This window comes from Mustela putorius, unplaced genomic scaffold, assembly GCF_011764305.1.
Source record: "Mustela putorius furo isolate JIRA1106 unplaced genomic scaffold, ASM1176430v1.1 tig00003834_pilon_pilon_pilon, whole genome shotgun sequence".
Lineage (NCBI taxonomy): Eukaryota > Metazoa > Chordata > Mammalia > Carnivora > Mustelidae > Mustela > Mustela putorius.
In genome coordinates this window covers 121277269-121292562 of record NW_025421987.1, presented here as the reverse complement: position 1 = coordinate 121292562, position 15294 = coordinate 121277269, and the positions used below count along the sequence as shown (strand labels likewise).

Here is a 15294-nt window from a genome sequence, read left to right as displayed (position 1 = left end):
TTTGGAGAGAGAAAGATATACTTCAAATTCATGTTCTAGTACTTTCTACTTGGTAGGCCATTGAACTCCTTCCACCTGTAGTCTCCTCTAAATGGGGCAGTTGTCACGTTTTCCTTTTGTAGTGAGGGTTGAGAGCCATAATCATAGTATAAAAATGCCTCACACACAGTGGGTGCTACACTATTAGCATTTTCCTTTTCAGCATCTCTATTTATGTGTTACTCATATACCCCTGCCCACAAAAGGTGATCCTAAGGACAGAATGTGTCCTCTGTCCTTACAGAGGACACATCTTTTGTCCTCTTCTTTTACATGTTTTTAATATAGAGTAAAAATACTGTGTTTAGCTATGTATATATAGATAGATATGCATATATCTATATGACATATATACATATATATATTTATGTTATATATATTTTTTTTTCAACTTTTGGATAGTAAGCACCTAGCAGCATCCCCACTGAAGTCTCTGTAGGGTGCCACACTGCATTATCACTCGGGTTTGCTAAGGCTAGTATTTTAAAGTCTGACAGATACTTTCCTTGGTCGATAATTCAGCTATGGCTCCCTGGTGTATAGTAGGGCTTAATAACACATCTTTCATTATGATAGTTCTTTAGGGTCATAAGGGTTGTCTGTTTCTCTTGAAAGCAACGGAATGGCCATACTGTTTTCTGGACCAATAAGTCACTCTGTTTTCCATGGTTCAAAGTTAAGCTTTTATTTGGTTTTAAATTAAAAAAATAAATTTCATTATTAAATAGTGAGATGGATCTAACTTATGTTCAGAGAGTAGCTTACTCAAGGAATATACCACTGGGGGTACAAGTAAGGGGTAGGTCACCTAAACTAAAATGATTCGTTATGTTGTCATGTTTGTTAAAATTTCAACAGTGGCATAAGTCAAAAGAAATGGATATACAAAGTTTTAAATGTTTACAATGGATGGGAGAAGTAAACCTACTTATCCTATCGTAACTGCCAACAAATTTCTTTCTCGGCGCTGGTCGGCTCGGAGGCTATACCACAGTGCTAATGTCGTCAGGCTCATCTGCTTTCTTCTGCCTGCTCGGCAGGGATTTCAAGTATTCCAGGTGTCTCCGGGCATCCTCCTGATTTTGCCTCACATAGTATACCACATAGGAGATCACCATGGTGAACCAGCCAAACATGGTGACCAGCATGGCATAGTCAGTAGTCTTTTTAGGGAGGTTACAAAGGTCAGCGTCATTGGCAGCATTGAGGAATGGTCTCCCGGCATGCTCGTCCAACACAGAAGTCTTACAGATCACGTTGTGGGCTGTCTCGTGGTTGGATGCCATGCTCCTCAGAACTTGCTGTAGAGTACAGTCACAGTGCCAAGGATTGTTGGCAATTCTGGCCCTGGCCTTCAGGTTATTGAAGGCATTTTTGTGCACGCTTTGAATCCGGTTGTCAGACAAGTCCAGAGTCTGCAAAGTTTCAGCCACTCCTTTGAAGGCATGCTCATCGATAAACTCAATGCCGTTTTTGGACAAGTTGAGAACTCTCAGTTGATGAAGGTCCTTAAAAATCTCGTTGGGGATAGAGGTGATCTGATTGGAGTCCAGATACAATAAGACTGTTTCAGGAGGAAGATCTCTAGGTATTTCCTTGAGATTTGCATTGCTACAGGTGACATTTAAACCCCCAGAGGAAGAACAGAGACAGCCCTTGGGACACATACTGGCAGAATGAAAGCACAGTATCATAAGAACAAAACTTTGTAGGAGGAGACACATGGAGAGGGAACGGGTTAACCACAGGTCTACCAGATTCATGCTGAAATGTCAGCATAATCACAAGCCCATTCCTCATTCACTCCAACAAGCAAGTGTGGCAACTGTTCCAGCCCTGTCCACACTGTTGATTTCCTCCTTGCTTGGTTCAAAAGGTTGCAACTAACACACGTGTCTCTTCATTATTCCTGTCCTTGCTTGGGTACCTAAAGGAAAGGGAAGCAGATGTAATTAGCTTTTTTGCAGAGGGAGGTACACTGCAATTAAAAGTGCTCTCAGGCGTCTGGTGTTCTATGTGGGCAGGAGAGTTGGTTATGTAGTTAATTTTCATCGATAGCACTGGGAGTTATCTGCATAATGGGAGTCTCTTGCTCAAATCCCAGGTGTTGGGCAAAAGGACTGTCAATAAATGACATTTCCGAATCCTGTTGCCTTGGTTATAGTTCTGCAGAATTACAGCAAACAGTCCAGATTTCTCTTGTCTCTATTTGTCCTCTCAGCATCCTGAACCCCTTCTAAATTAGACAGCAATAAAATTTAACTAGACCTTCCCCCCTTTCTATAGTAACAGATGCATTAATGCAATTTAGACCTGCTCTTCAGTAGCAATGAGAAATAACACCGATATTTCATGGTTAATGACCATAGATAGCAATAATTGTCATGGTTTTTGAATGGATGTCCAGTTGGAATATTTTCTCTAAAAAACATCTTACTTGAATTAAGAAAGGAATAAATGCATTCCAACTTTCACGACAGAATGTCCCTAGGGGCTGATAGACCAGGTTCTCCGAAAGGGCTTTCTCCCTGTTTTTCTGTTTTCTAAACAAACTATCCTCTTCCCAGTAGATCTTCAAATACAACATACACCTCCAAGGTTTTTTATTTTTATCTATTTATTTATTTGTTTTTAAGATTTTATTCATTTATTTGAGAGAGAGAGACGGAGAGCAAGTGGAGAGAGGGGCAGAAAGGGAGGAGGAGGGGGAGGGAAAGGGAGAGACTCGCAAGCAGATGCTGCACTGAGCACAGAGCTAGACACGGGGCTTAATCTCACAACCCAGAGACCATGACCTGAGATGAAAGGAAGAGTCCGCTGCTTAACTGACTGAGCCACGCAGGTGCCCCTTCAAGACTTTTTAAAATAAAATATGAGATAAGAATTTAAATATATTAGCCTCTAAAACTTTCCCAATAGCCTATTTTCTTCTTTCTAATCGTAAATATATGATTGTTGAAATATATATATTATTCATAAATATATATGTATATATATACAAACATACAATATTGTTGGACAAGGCTTCCAAAATGACAAAAATTAAGTGATATAAGTAAGGATACAAGCTTATTCAAAAACAGAGATGAGAATATAAGTGAACACTCAAACCTCCTTTTTCATGTAGAGAAGACAGGCATCTTTGAGACCAGTTCACAGAGGAAGTGAGCAGATTTTGGAGAGATTATGAGATTCGCCCAAGGTCAAATAGCTTGTAGGTGGGAGAGACTGGACTCAGGCCAAAGGCTTTGTTCTGACTTATTAATGTCCTAAGTCTCTCCACTACCCCCACGACATTCTCCCGATCTCGTCCATTCTAGGGTCCTCCTAGGACTCAGGATCCATGGAGCATTGCTGGTTGTGATTTCTGATGCTGTTATGTTGCAGCTCAATCCCAAATTGAGTACCCTATGGAGTTGGAGGGAGCTCCATGTTTGAATTCTGAGAGTCCTCTTTCAGGATGTGAGAAATAAGGAGAATATTCCCTCCTCTCATTGCTCTAAGTAACAAATGACTCTCTGCAAACTTATCTTCTCTAAAGATCCCAGATGGATAAATACAGAGGGAAATGACTCCAAATGTTACCAAACTCACAGAAGAGAAGATTAATGTGAGCTGAAAACATAATGAACGGGGCTGTTAATCATGGAAAAAAATGAGATTAGCACCAGCAGAATGGAGTGGATGTGCTTTTGGAATCCTGAATCCCTTAAATGCCAGAGAACGCTAAAGAAGGACCCCTAGGCTTATGAAGCCATCCATCAATAGCTCATTTCATTTGCAGTGAGTTTCCCTCCCTTCCATGTTTTTCTTCAACAGTGCATTGCATGATTTTTGGGCACTCTAGTGATTGTCTAGGTAGGAGAGAGAAAAACAAACAGGTGTGGAGAGGAGGGCACTCAGAGAAGAAAGAGGGTGGAAAGAAGGATAAGGCAAAGGATGCCAGGATGAAAACATAGAAGGACACAAGAGATGGGAAACATGAACTTGAATAGAGAAAATAAAAAGAGTCCATGTAATCCACCAACTCCTGTGAACAGCACAGATCCTGTTGAAAAATGAAAGGCCTTCTCTGGGAGACACTCCACATCTCTCCAGAGACGGATTCAGAGTCTATCTGAAGGAAAATGTTCACCAATTGAGACAACGTTCTAGGAGGGCAGGATCTTGTTTCTACCTCATGAAGAAACAACAGCAAACAATTAAAAAGTGAAAACTACACTGGTTTGTGTCCCAGCTGTAATCTTTGTTAGCAATGTGTTCCTGGGCAAGTTATTTAACCTTGCCAAACCTCATTTTCCTTATCTTTGTATAGAAATTATAAAAGAACCCAATTACAGAGTTGATTTGAGAGTCATATGAGATAATCTACATAAAGCATTTAGCCCAATGCCTCAAAAAGCAGTAAGGAGTTCAAAATTATTGGCTACAGTTACTATTATTATTCCAGATATATTCTCAAACACTACCTTAGTTCTTGGCATGCTGTAAGGGCTAAATAAATGTCTATAAGATGAATGGTCCAATAAAATATTGAAGGATCTAGCTATGCTTTTTCTTCCTTATGGTGACTATTTTTATTTTTAATATAAACATTGGTTTATCCAATGTCTATTGATTTTATATGTTGACATGGCAGTCTTTGGAAAAAATCATGAGTGCAGGCTCTTAGTTGATGGAAGAAAGAATGGAGCTTCTTTTCAGTAGGCTCCTTGACACTTAATCTTGATTTCTCCAAAATGACCAGTCCAATGATCATGGTAACAGCTGAGAAATGATTAGGACACACCGTAAGTTCTCAACATCAGAGTGTAATACCTCTTCATGCCCAAATGATCTATCTAGACAATGAGTAGAATGCCTATTAGGAACACAAATACAGAGTGTCTCTTGTATTCAGAGAGGTTGGACTCAAACTAAGTATCCTTTTTCTTTCTATGATGTTTGATAAAAGAGAAATAAAAGCTCTGGGATTGGCTAGATGACTGGGCTGCTATGACTCAGCCCCTAGAGCCTCCTCCCTCAGCCAAGACGAAGTGAGAAGAGAGGTAAGAAATAGAGAACCGAGCCCTTCGATGTCCAGGAGGCAGACAGAGGCCCAAAGTTATTGAGTCAAGGTCACCTTCAGCAAGGAGGATGGAAAAACTGCTTTTCCACTCTCTTATGCTAAATTATTATTTTCCAAAGGGATTTGGCAGCTTGACATTGTCTTATATTGTTGCTAGGTCAAGAGGGTTTCTTGGAAAGGGAAGACATGGGGAGATGTGCCTCATAGTAAAATATGGGTATTCATGGGTTATCACCCAGCATAGCACAGGTTTAAAGAGCAGCGAACTCTGAAACAAACATTCTAAATCTCAAACATCCTCCTGTTCTGTTTCAGTCAGGTCTATCCACAAATGCAAAATAGCAAACAAACTATCCTGCTGGGAAAAGAGAGGGCCTCCCTACTAACTTCAGAATGAGGATACAGAGCACAAAGAAGGGCAGGGGTCACACTAGAATGGCAAGAACAGAAGCAGCATCACTTCCTGTCCTCCTGATAAGGAACAAGACCTGAGAAAGGGGCAGAACAAATTGAACAGCATCTTGTCTACCTCTTGATTCCCCCTCTCCACTTCTCAACTCATTACACTACCCTATCCTCATTCCCTTCCAATATGTCTGGGGCAGGACACTAGGACACTATGGTATTTTTGGATGTGGTGTTCAGGTATGAGCTGTGCTCCCAAAGGGGGCCATTTTATTTATCCCCAGACCATGCCTTGCTCACATTTCCCTGTCACACAGGTTTCCAAGCCACAGCAATTAATGCCTAGATTGGGTGGCAACCATCAAGTACTGTTTCCAGAAGGAAAAAAAAAGTGCATCTAGCAGACAGCCTGAGAAGACAGATCTTTCAGTGGTTGATTAACAACTCTATCTTGCTTCCTGTTCTTTTCTTCCCATCATTAGGGGACACTCAGGGACACTCAGGGCTTCTAACCCAAAGCTTTCATTAACTCTTCTGAGATAAGTGAGTGTACCAATTCAGGAAGAAATACCAGGCACACCGATTCCTCCCAATTACATTCCACGCAACTCTGCTACCCACAAGGATTTGATTAAAAAGCAGAACAGAGCAACACAGGGAAGCCTTTTGATTTGGGAGGTAAAATTCAAATCAATGGGAAAAAAACCCAAACCTCATAAATTTAAGTACTTGAGATTAAAACTTACATATGGCAAAAAGTAAGACCATACACAAAATGAAAGGACAGGCGATAAAATAAAGGGTTAATTTCAATTAGTATACAAGGAGTTCGTACAAAGGGACGGGAACCTGATCCAACAGAAAAATGGGCAGAAAAGCAATATGCACAAATGACCAATAAATCACATGAATAGATCTTTGCTCTCACTGACAGTAAAATAAATTCAAGTTAAAGTACCTAACATCTTGGTTAAAATGAGGAAGCATATCCACTGTCAGTGAAGGTGTAAAGAACACTCTCAAAACTTGACAAGGGGAGACTTGGGGCTCTCTTCTCCTATGAGCAACTGCGGAATAGCTATTCAAATTTTAAAAGACAAGAACAACTTAGACTGAATTGTACTGATATAAAGGTCTCCAAAGATGACCTCAAAAAGCAGCTTGGAGAAAGGGTTTCCTATAGCATCATCTTATTTGTGCAAAATTTCTAAAAAGAGAAAGTAAATGTGCAGCTATAGTTATAGAATTTATAAGTTTCCATATGCATAGATCATTTCTGAAAGGATCCATATGGAAGGAAATGCATAAGAAACTATTAATTGTGCCTATCTGAGGCGTGGAACTCGGGGTCAACAGGGGGAGAAAAGGAGGTTTTTTTTTTTTTAACCTATTTATTTATTTATTTTTCCCAGTGAAAAAAAATTTTTTAAATTTATTTTCAGCATAACAGTATTCATTATTTTTGCACCACACCCAGTGCTCCATGCAATCCGTGCCCTAATACCCACCACCTGGTTCCCCCAACCTCCCCTACCCCCCACTTCAAACCCCTCAGGTTGTTTTTCAGAGTCCATAGTCTCTCATGATTCACCTCCCCTTCCAATTTCCCCCAACTCCCTTCTCCTCTCTAACTCCCCATGTCCTCCATGCTATTTGTTATGCTCCACAAATAAGTGAAATCATATGATAATTGACTTTCTCTGCTTGACTGATTTTACTCAGCATAATCTCTTCCAGTCCTGTCCATGTTGCTACAAAAGTTGGGTATTCATCCTTTCTGATGGAGGCCTAATACTCCATAGTGTATATGGACCACATCTTCCTCATCCATTCGTCCGTTGAAGGGCATCTGGGTTCTTTCCACAGTTTGGCGATCGTGGCCATTGCTGCTATAAACATTGGGGTACAGATGGCCCTACTTTTCACTACATCTGTATCTTTGGGGGTAAATACCCAGTATTGCAATTGCAGGGTCATAGGGAAGCTCTATTTTTAATTTCTTGAGGAATCTCCACACTGTTCTCCATTTTTGTTTTTTAATACCTTTCTGATGGATTTAACTTTCTGTGGTATAAAGGTGTTTTGTTTGTTTTGGTTTACATAAAAGTGAGAAGAAGTTAATACAAAAGGACCAGGGATAAACTGAAAAAAAAAATCTGATGTCTCAGAAGGCAATTTTTGAGCATGTGAAACAGTTGGACAACAGTGGCTAAGAAGGTTGGGCAAATAACTACAAAATATTTTAAAAAGCTGAACATGTTTCGACATGAGAGACTGAAGATACAAAGGGACAACGGTGAGACTGTACATAAAAATAGAACTTGATGGGCACCTGGGTGGCTCAGTGGGTTAAAGCCTCTGCCTTCTGCTCTGGTCATGGTCCAGGGTCCTGGGATCCAGCCCCGCATAGGGCTCTCGGCTCAGCGGGGAGCCTGCTTCCCCACCTCCCCAACCCCAAGCCTCCACCCCTCGGCCCTGCCTGCCTCTCTGCCTACTTGTGATCTCTGTCAAATAAGTAAATAAAATCTTAAAAAAAAAAAAAAAAGAACTTGAACCCCCAACCTGCTGCAACCAGCCGAGGAAGACGAACTACAACATCAATAGCGATTTTCCCAATTCAGCCAAATCAGTAACTGCCAGCTTCCCTCATTTTCATTCCTACTTCCTATTTAGGACTAACCAGGGAAAGCCCAATCTGCTCCCCTTGCCAATCGCATGGGATGCTCTAGTTCTAGCTAGATTGCCTCTAACTTCCCTATGCCAGGAGTCCCCAACCAGGACACTTCTGAAGCCTTCCAGAATTTTTCCCACTATCAAGCTTTTCCACTCCCCTGCCTGCCTGTGAGTCTCTGCCAAATGCGGGGGATAGCGGCTGGCTCCCTTGCTATAGAAAGCTTGGGGAAAATGGCCTCTGCTTGTTCTCATTTGGGTAGTTTTCATTTACTTCCATAAAGACAACAGTTTGAGTATGTGATATTTTCAATGTAGTATTTCCAAAATTAGCTTTATAACCCATTGTAGAATATATAAGGATTTCTTTATATGCTCAGGTTTTCTATAGACTACGTATGGGCTGCATAAGACATCGATGTGTAATTCCTGACCCAAAACTTAAGGACCACTGGGATCTGAGTGATTGAGGTGAATGAACTGTATAGATATTTTCTCTATTGCTGCTCTTTGAGATCTTGTTCACGGAGACAACATCTTCATTCGTGTCTTTTGAACTGAGTTCTGCAAGGAGCTTCAGTTCTACCCTTCCATTCACAACCACAAGATTCAGCCTAGGCTTCAAAATGGGTATCTCTAAAAGTAAAATCTTCACCCTTTATCCCCACCCAACTACCTTCCTCCTCTGCCATACACCACCAGTTCTTCCCTCCTGATTTTTTGAGAACAGTTTTCATTTTCATCCTCCTTGTCCCCCTTCTTTTGAGCTTTGGGTCCCCACTTTCCTGTTTAAACCTCCATCTTTTTGCTCCAAAAGGAAGCAAAAGTGTTCTTCCTTGACTGCCCACATGCATCTTCTGTTCTTCTTCTAACTTCGGGTTAAAATAACCCTCTGACCACGTATTTCCAGTGGTTGTAAAGCTTTGACGACCCCCCTGTGGTTTATAGCAATCCTCCTCTTCCAATCTTATGTCCCACTATGCTTCCTCACCCAGACACAGAAACCTAGCTCAATAAACAGAGATCAGCAACTCCAAAAGTGATGATGAACAGCACTTTGTTCCACAAATATGAGATTCATCAGAAGTCATCCCAAGCAAAGGCCTCTCCAGCCTGGAATCGCTTTCCAGCTGAGGAAGATCTGGCATGGGAGTCCTTTATGTGGCTGCTTTAGAAGAGCAGTTATCATCACTTAGTTAAGGATATGAACTGATAAGACGGATGGATACAGGAGGAACTAAGGATCCTTATATTTAGAAGGAATTTAATCTGCTTGCAGACACATAATGTTTAAGATCGGGAGCTCCTGAAATCTCGAAACTCTTGCTTTTGTAATTAAAGCTATCCGTTTATCTTTGCTACCAGACCACGGGTTTTCAGAGGGTAGGACCAATTTCTTACTCATTTTTTTATTCTCTTATTGCCCATGGTAAGAATTTAATAAATTCTTATCAAAATCATTAGGATCCATTCTCATTTCATCATTAAAATAGCTATTGTTTACTTGGCTTTTATTCCATGCCAAGTATTTATTAAGTGATGAACTCATCTAACATGAATAATGGATGATAAAATTAAAGTTCTGACTAGGTCCCTGGTTAAACGGACATAGAATTCCAAAGTGAGGTTTCAGGTTGCCATGTTGCTGACGATATCCTTTGAGTCTCACACGTAAGTCCTTGCCCACTTTGAGGTTAAAAGGCATCAAGAGATACCTATCCTGTCATCTCCCCAAAGAGAGGAGAGAGTTATTATAGGATTTGTGGAGCTTATGTGGAGGTGCAGAATGTCCTAGAACAAGGTTGACCCATTGTTTGGCGGTAGAGTTGGATAATCTTTTGATGTTGGGGTGAGACCGCACTCCCAAAATTTGTCAGAAAAAGGATAGAAAACTATTTCCTATGGGTCAGATTGGCCACGTGAAGGAAGGAGATTCCCAGGAAAAGTATCTCAAGTCCTTTTTCATGGTCCCATAAGATTCCTTGATAAGGCAGAGGGTCCTGAGCAACAAGCAACTGAAGGGCAGATGCTTAGATTTGGGGGAAGTGACTATCTGGAATATATCCACCATGGGGACAAAGAGAGTCATATGAGTAGGTAGAGGGCTTGAAGGAACCCTGGGAAGAAGTACCAGGTGCATCTCATTCCACCTTCTAGTGAGCCTCCAAGCAGAGTAGCTGAAACCCAGACACTGAAGGCCTGGGAGAGGTGTGGGGTGGAGGGGCAGAGAGGAGAAATCAAGCTACCCACTGTACCTTCTTTCCCTTTCCTTTATGGCTGAAACAAGGAGAGGGGAGATTTGCTAAATATTAGATGAAATTCAGAGTACTGGCTAATCTCTTGAATGAGACATTTCCATTACCATATTTAATTTTTACTTCAGTTTAAGTTAATGGGTTTGTGACTTAAAGTAATGGCAAGGCAATCTATTACCTGAGACTGGCACAAAATCATGGGGGCTGAGCAATGCTTTCATTCAGGGACTAGAGGAAGATGATCATCTGCACAGAACTGAGGTGAAAGGAATGGCGGAAGCAGAAAATGAGTTGCATTTTATTCTGGATATACATATATCACCTTGTCTAATCCTCAGTTCCATCATTAAAGGGAGCAATTATGACCCTCGCACAGATGGGTAAATTGAAGCATAAAGAGATGATGTAACTTTTCCTCTAGACATAGATGCTGAGTTAAAGAGGCACCATCTGAACTCAAGTCCTCTGCCTTCCAGAGCTCATATGGTCAGACATGATACCACACACCTCTTTAGAGAGGAACTACCATAATATTTTTCCTCCTCCTCAATTGATTCCACTAAGATGAGGAGTAAGGACCATAATGTGCTTTACACTGGAGAAATATTGCTAGACAGGAAGACTGGCAGGATGGGAGGAGGGAGAACAGCTGGCATATGCTTCTGAGGGGGCTTAGAACAGGTCTCTCCAGGGAGCACTACTCTGGCGTGATGCTTATCTTGAGCTGAAGACAATCAAATCCTAAAAGACCCAGGAAGAGCTTTATACCACCCTCTTAACTGCCTCTAAGAACTCATAGAGGGCCTGGTTTAGGAAGACAGCTAGCACCAGAGAGAACTACAAAGAGTATGGACGATGTGTGGTGAGATAGGTGAAAATTGGCAGGGCCTGTTTGTTCAACTTCCTTTCTGTGTCCCATTGTCTCTTCATGGCCCCACAAACATATGTTTGCTAAACATTTGCTCTTCCCATCTTTCTGGGAATGGTCTTCCTTCCCTTTGAAACCCCAGACCCCTACCCCCTTCATTTTAGCTCAGAATGGCATGCACACCTCAACTGCCTGACTCTCATACTCCCTGTATGTAATTAATTCTTTTTTCCTATTAACTTATCTTACACCAATTTATTATTTTATTTTTTTAAGATTTTATTTATTTATTTGACATGCAGAGATCACAGGTAGGCAGAGAGGCAGGCAGATAGAGAGAGGGGGGAAGCAGGCTCTCTGCCGAGCAGACAGCCTGACGCGGGGCTCGATCCCAGGACCCTGAGATCATGCCCTGAGCTGAAGGCAGAGGCTTTAACCCACTGAGCCACCCAAGCACCCATCTTACATTAATTTAATTAATGGACCAGCCAAATGAACCCACAAATGTAGAGAAAAAATGTCCTCCCCTATATTTCTAAACCAAAAGTTCTAAAATTACATTTGCCTTACATTTGTGAACTACCATTACATTAGATGCTTGTGGGACAAGTCCATGGATATGCTCTCATGTAATTATCTCTATCCAGTCATTTTAGATATACATGATAAGCATCACTGGTTCTATTTTAGTATAGTTGAGGAACTCACTGAACGGAGACTGTTTAAAGTCATACAGCTGGTTAGCAGAAGGTCAGAACCTAGATGCAAATGTTCTACAGAATAGATCCCATTCAACATTCTTCGGGTTATGTATCTTTACTACTGGCCACTTTTTGATATGGAGGGTCTGTACACACAAGTACTGAGTTTTAAATGCCAAACCAGTCCTCTGTTGATTGCTTCCTACAAACTTGGGGAAAGTTAATAACAAGAAGAGAAAGTCCTTTTCCTTTAAGAATCCTTTAAAGGCTATTCATACAAAACTTTTTTATCAAAATGACATGATATCCATCTGTCCCAGATTTCATTCAGTTCAGGTACTGCTTTTCCTCTTTTCAACCTATTTTACAAAATAATTCTTTAAGCAAACCCTCAATTTATTAAGAAAAAAAAAAAAAAAAAAAAACAACAACTCTTATGAACACAATGCCTCCTTTCTACATGACCTAATGCCCATAGGTCTTCACGGTGGACTGACATATTCTTCCCACCAGTGAACCCACTGAAAAAAACAGAGAAAAGCAAATAAATACACAAATAAAAACCACTTCCTTTTTGTTTATTTGTTTTTGTTTTGGACCTAGTATGTATCTCTCTGTGGGACTAAACACAGAATAAAGATAAGACTGTCTTTGCGAACATCTGTATTTATTATTCAACATGCTCCAAGTTGAGCATGTTTGAGATTGAGATTGAGTGGGAACCTATCCATCTCAGTTTCTTTCTGCTTCTCTATTATTACTTCTCAGCAAGTGCCTATGACATTTAACTGTGAGAGTTTTGCAAGCTCTTAACACATAATCTACATAATTGTAGGCTCCCTAAAACTCACCAGGGTCCTGAAGCAACCTGAAAGCTGCTTTTAGAAAACACTGACTTATGTCGAATTCAGTTGGATTTCTGAGTAGGATGAGTGACCCTTTAAAAAAAAAACCAAAAACCTTGCTTTGATTAGCCTTATCCATTGACTTGGTGGGAAAAGTACAGGATTGAGATCCAAACCAAAGTCTAGAAACTGGATTCAAACCCCAGCTTCTAAGTAATGAATTCCAGGAATTTAACAAATCACTCACACTTCTAAGCCTTTGTTGTCCTAGAACTACAATCAATAATATCCACTTCATTGGTCTCACAGTAATGAGGACACAATAGATAAATATATGTGAAAGTTGCTTCAGAAACCATCAAGGAACACTTAAAGATTATGTTCTATTGTGGGTTTCAGTATTTGGCTGTTTTCCTCAAATATCAGATCGTTCCTTTTCCAGAGATGTACATGTCTTTTTCTTAAACATAACCAACTGGGATATGATTCTCACATAACCTGTAATAGTATGCATGCCAACATGTATTTAGCCTGAACCTAATCAAAAGGAAAGGAACTGACCAGTTCAGAACTTGAGACACTTCAGAGGTGACTGATGAGGATGCTTCTAAGGGTCACTGAAAGGAAACAAAACAAAACAACAACGACAACAAAACACACCACACACACACACACACACAAACACACACACACCCCAAACAGTCTGCAGAACCATTACTGATTAAAGGAAAAAGACATCTGGGGCGCCTGGGTGGCTCAGTGGGTTGGGCCGCTGCCTTCGGCTCAGGTCAAGATCTCAGGGTCGTGAGATCGAGTCCTGCATTGGGCTCTCTGCTCAGTGGGGAGCCTGCTTCCTCCTCTCTCTCTCTCTCTCTGCCTGCCTCTCTGCCTACTTGTGATCTCTCTCTGTCAAATAAATAATAAAATCTTAAAAAAAAAAAAAAAGGAAAAAGACATGTGACAAAGGAATGCAAAAGACTGACTTCTGGATGTGAAAAAAAAAAGTTAGAGAAAAGGATTTTGGAACAACTAGAGAAAATTTTCAAACACAAACTCAAAATAGATGTTTCTGTATCAAATATAAATTTTGGGTTTTTTTCATGATTTGACTCGGAAGGAGAGAATGCTTAAGAGGTACATACTGAAGTATTTGGGGGTAAAATGTAATGACAATTGCAACTTTCAAAATACCCAGGAAAAACAAAACTATATTTTTATGTGGAAAGAGGGACACAAAAGTGTCAAAAGATGAACACTTGGCAAATGGAAAGCGATGAATATAAAAGCGTTCATTGTACCAATTTTTCAACTTATTAGAAAGTTTCAAGTTTCTTAAAAGAAAAATTTGAATGGGAGATTCTATGCTTAAAAAAATAAACAACAACAATAGAACTTCAAGAGAAAAATCCCTTCCTGATAAAGCAAGAGAGTTTTAGGAATACTCATTAGAGTATGGCTTATCTCCTTATAGTGACACAGCATAGAAACCCAAGGTGAAATGAAAAACAATTTTTTGAAATTGTATTTCATCTATGCCAGGACTATGAAAGGACTAGCACACCGACTGAAACACAGTGTAGCGTGGACCTGGTTTTACATGGGGAGCATGGAGATCATAGCTTAGCCTCTTACAAATTATATAACCTCTCTACCCTACAGTCTTCTCAATCGAACATGGGGTGGGTAATAGTTTCTCTCTCAAAGGGATTTAATGAGGGTGAATTGAGACAGCAGCTATAAAACACTTAGAAAAATTTCTGTTACATGATAAAATCTCCATGTGAGTTTACTACCACTGTCCCTTTAACCACTGCTATTATTGTTACTGTCCTTGCCATCATAACCTTACACCTCGTCATCTCTCTGATAGGAGAGTGTAGGGCCAGAGTGTGACCCTATCTTTAATGCAATAAAGGTAATAACTCCGATGGTGGTTAACATTTCGTGGACACCTACTATGTGCAAAGCACTGGACCAAACACTTTACTTTGAGGATGGAGAGAAATTTCAACCCAGGACGTATCATGCCCACCATCTCCTTTGTATTTACTTTGGATGATTTAGATGACGAGATTTGGGGCTTTTGAGCTGATGATATTTAGATGAAATTTTGGATTTCAATTTGATGTCATAACAGGTTGGGAATTTGGGAGATATTGTGATATGAATGAATATATTTTGCATGGGGGAATGGATGTGAATCTTTGGGAGCAGAAGGCAGATTGTGGTAGGCTGTAAAATACTGCCCCCCCACCCTCTACCTCCCCCCAGAAGTATCTAGGTCCTAATCCCTGGAACCCATGGATGTTACCTTTTATGAAAAAAGAGACTTTGTAGATATGATTAAGTTAGGGATCTTGAGATGCAGGGATCATCCTGGATTATCTGGGTAAACCCTAAATGGAATCACAGATGTCTTTATCAGAAGGAGACAGAGGTGGAG

The 15294-nt window shown here is 40.4% G+C and overlaps 1 protein-coding gene across 5 annotated transcripts in view; it reads right to left on the bottom strand.

Annotated features, from left to right (window-relative positions):
• Window positions 1-548: 548 nt before the first annotated feature.
• The window catches only part of LRRC3B (leucine rich repeat containing 3B), an 88991-nt gene continuing 74245 nt past the window's right edge, over window positions 549-15294 (bottom strand). For all 5 annotated transcript variants that reach the window (XM_004754333.3, XM_004754331.3, XM_004754336.3 and 2 more), the window contains one exon: window positions 549-1966. In XM_004754333.3, the coding sequence (XP_004754390.1) occupies window positions 1023-1802 (780 nt within the window). In that variant the 5' untranslated portion in view covers window positions 1803-1966 and the 3' untranslated portion in view covers window positions 549-1022. The remainder of the gene's footprint in view (window positions 1967-15294) is intronic.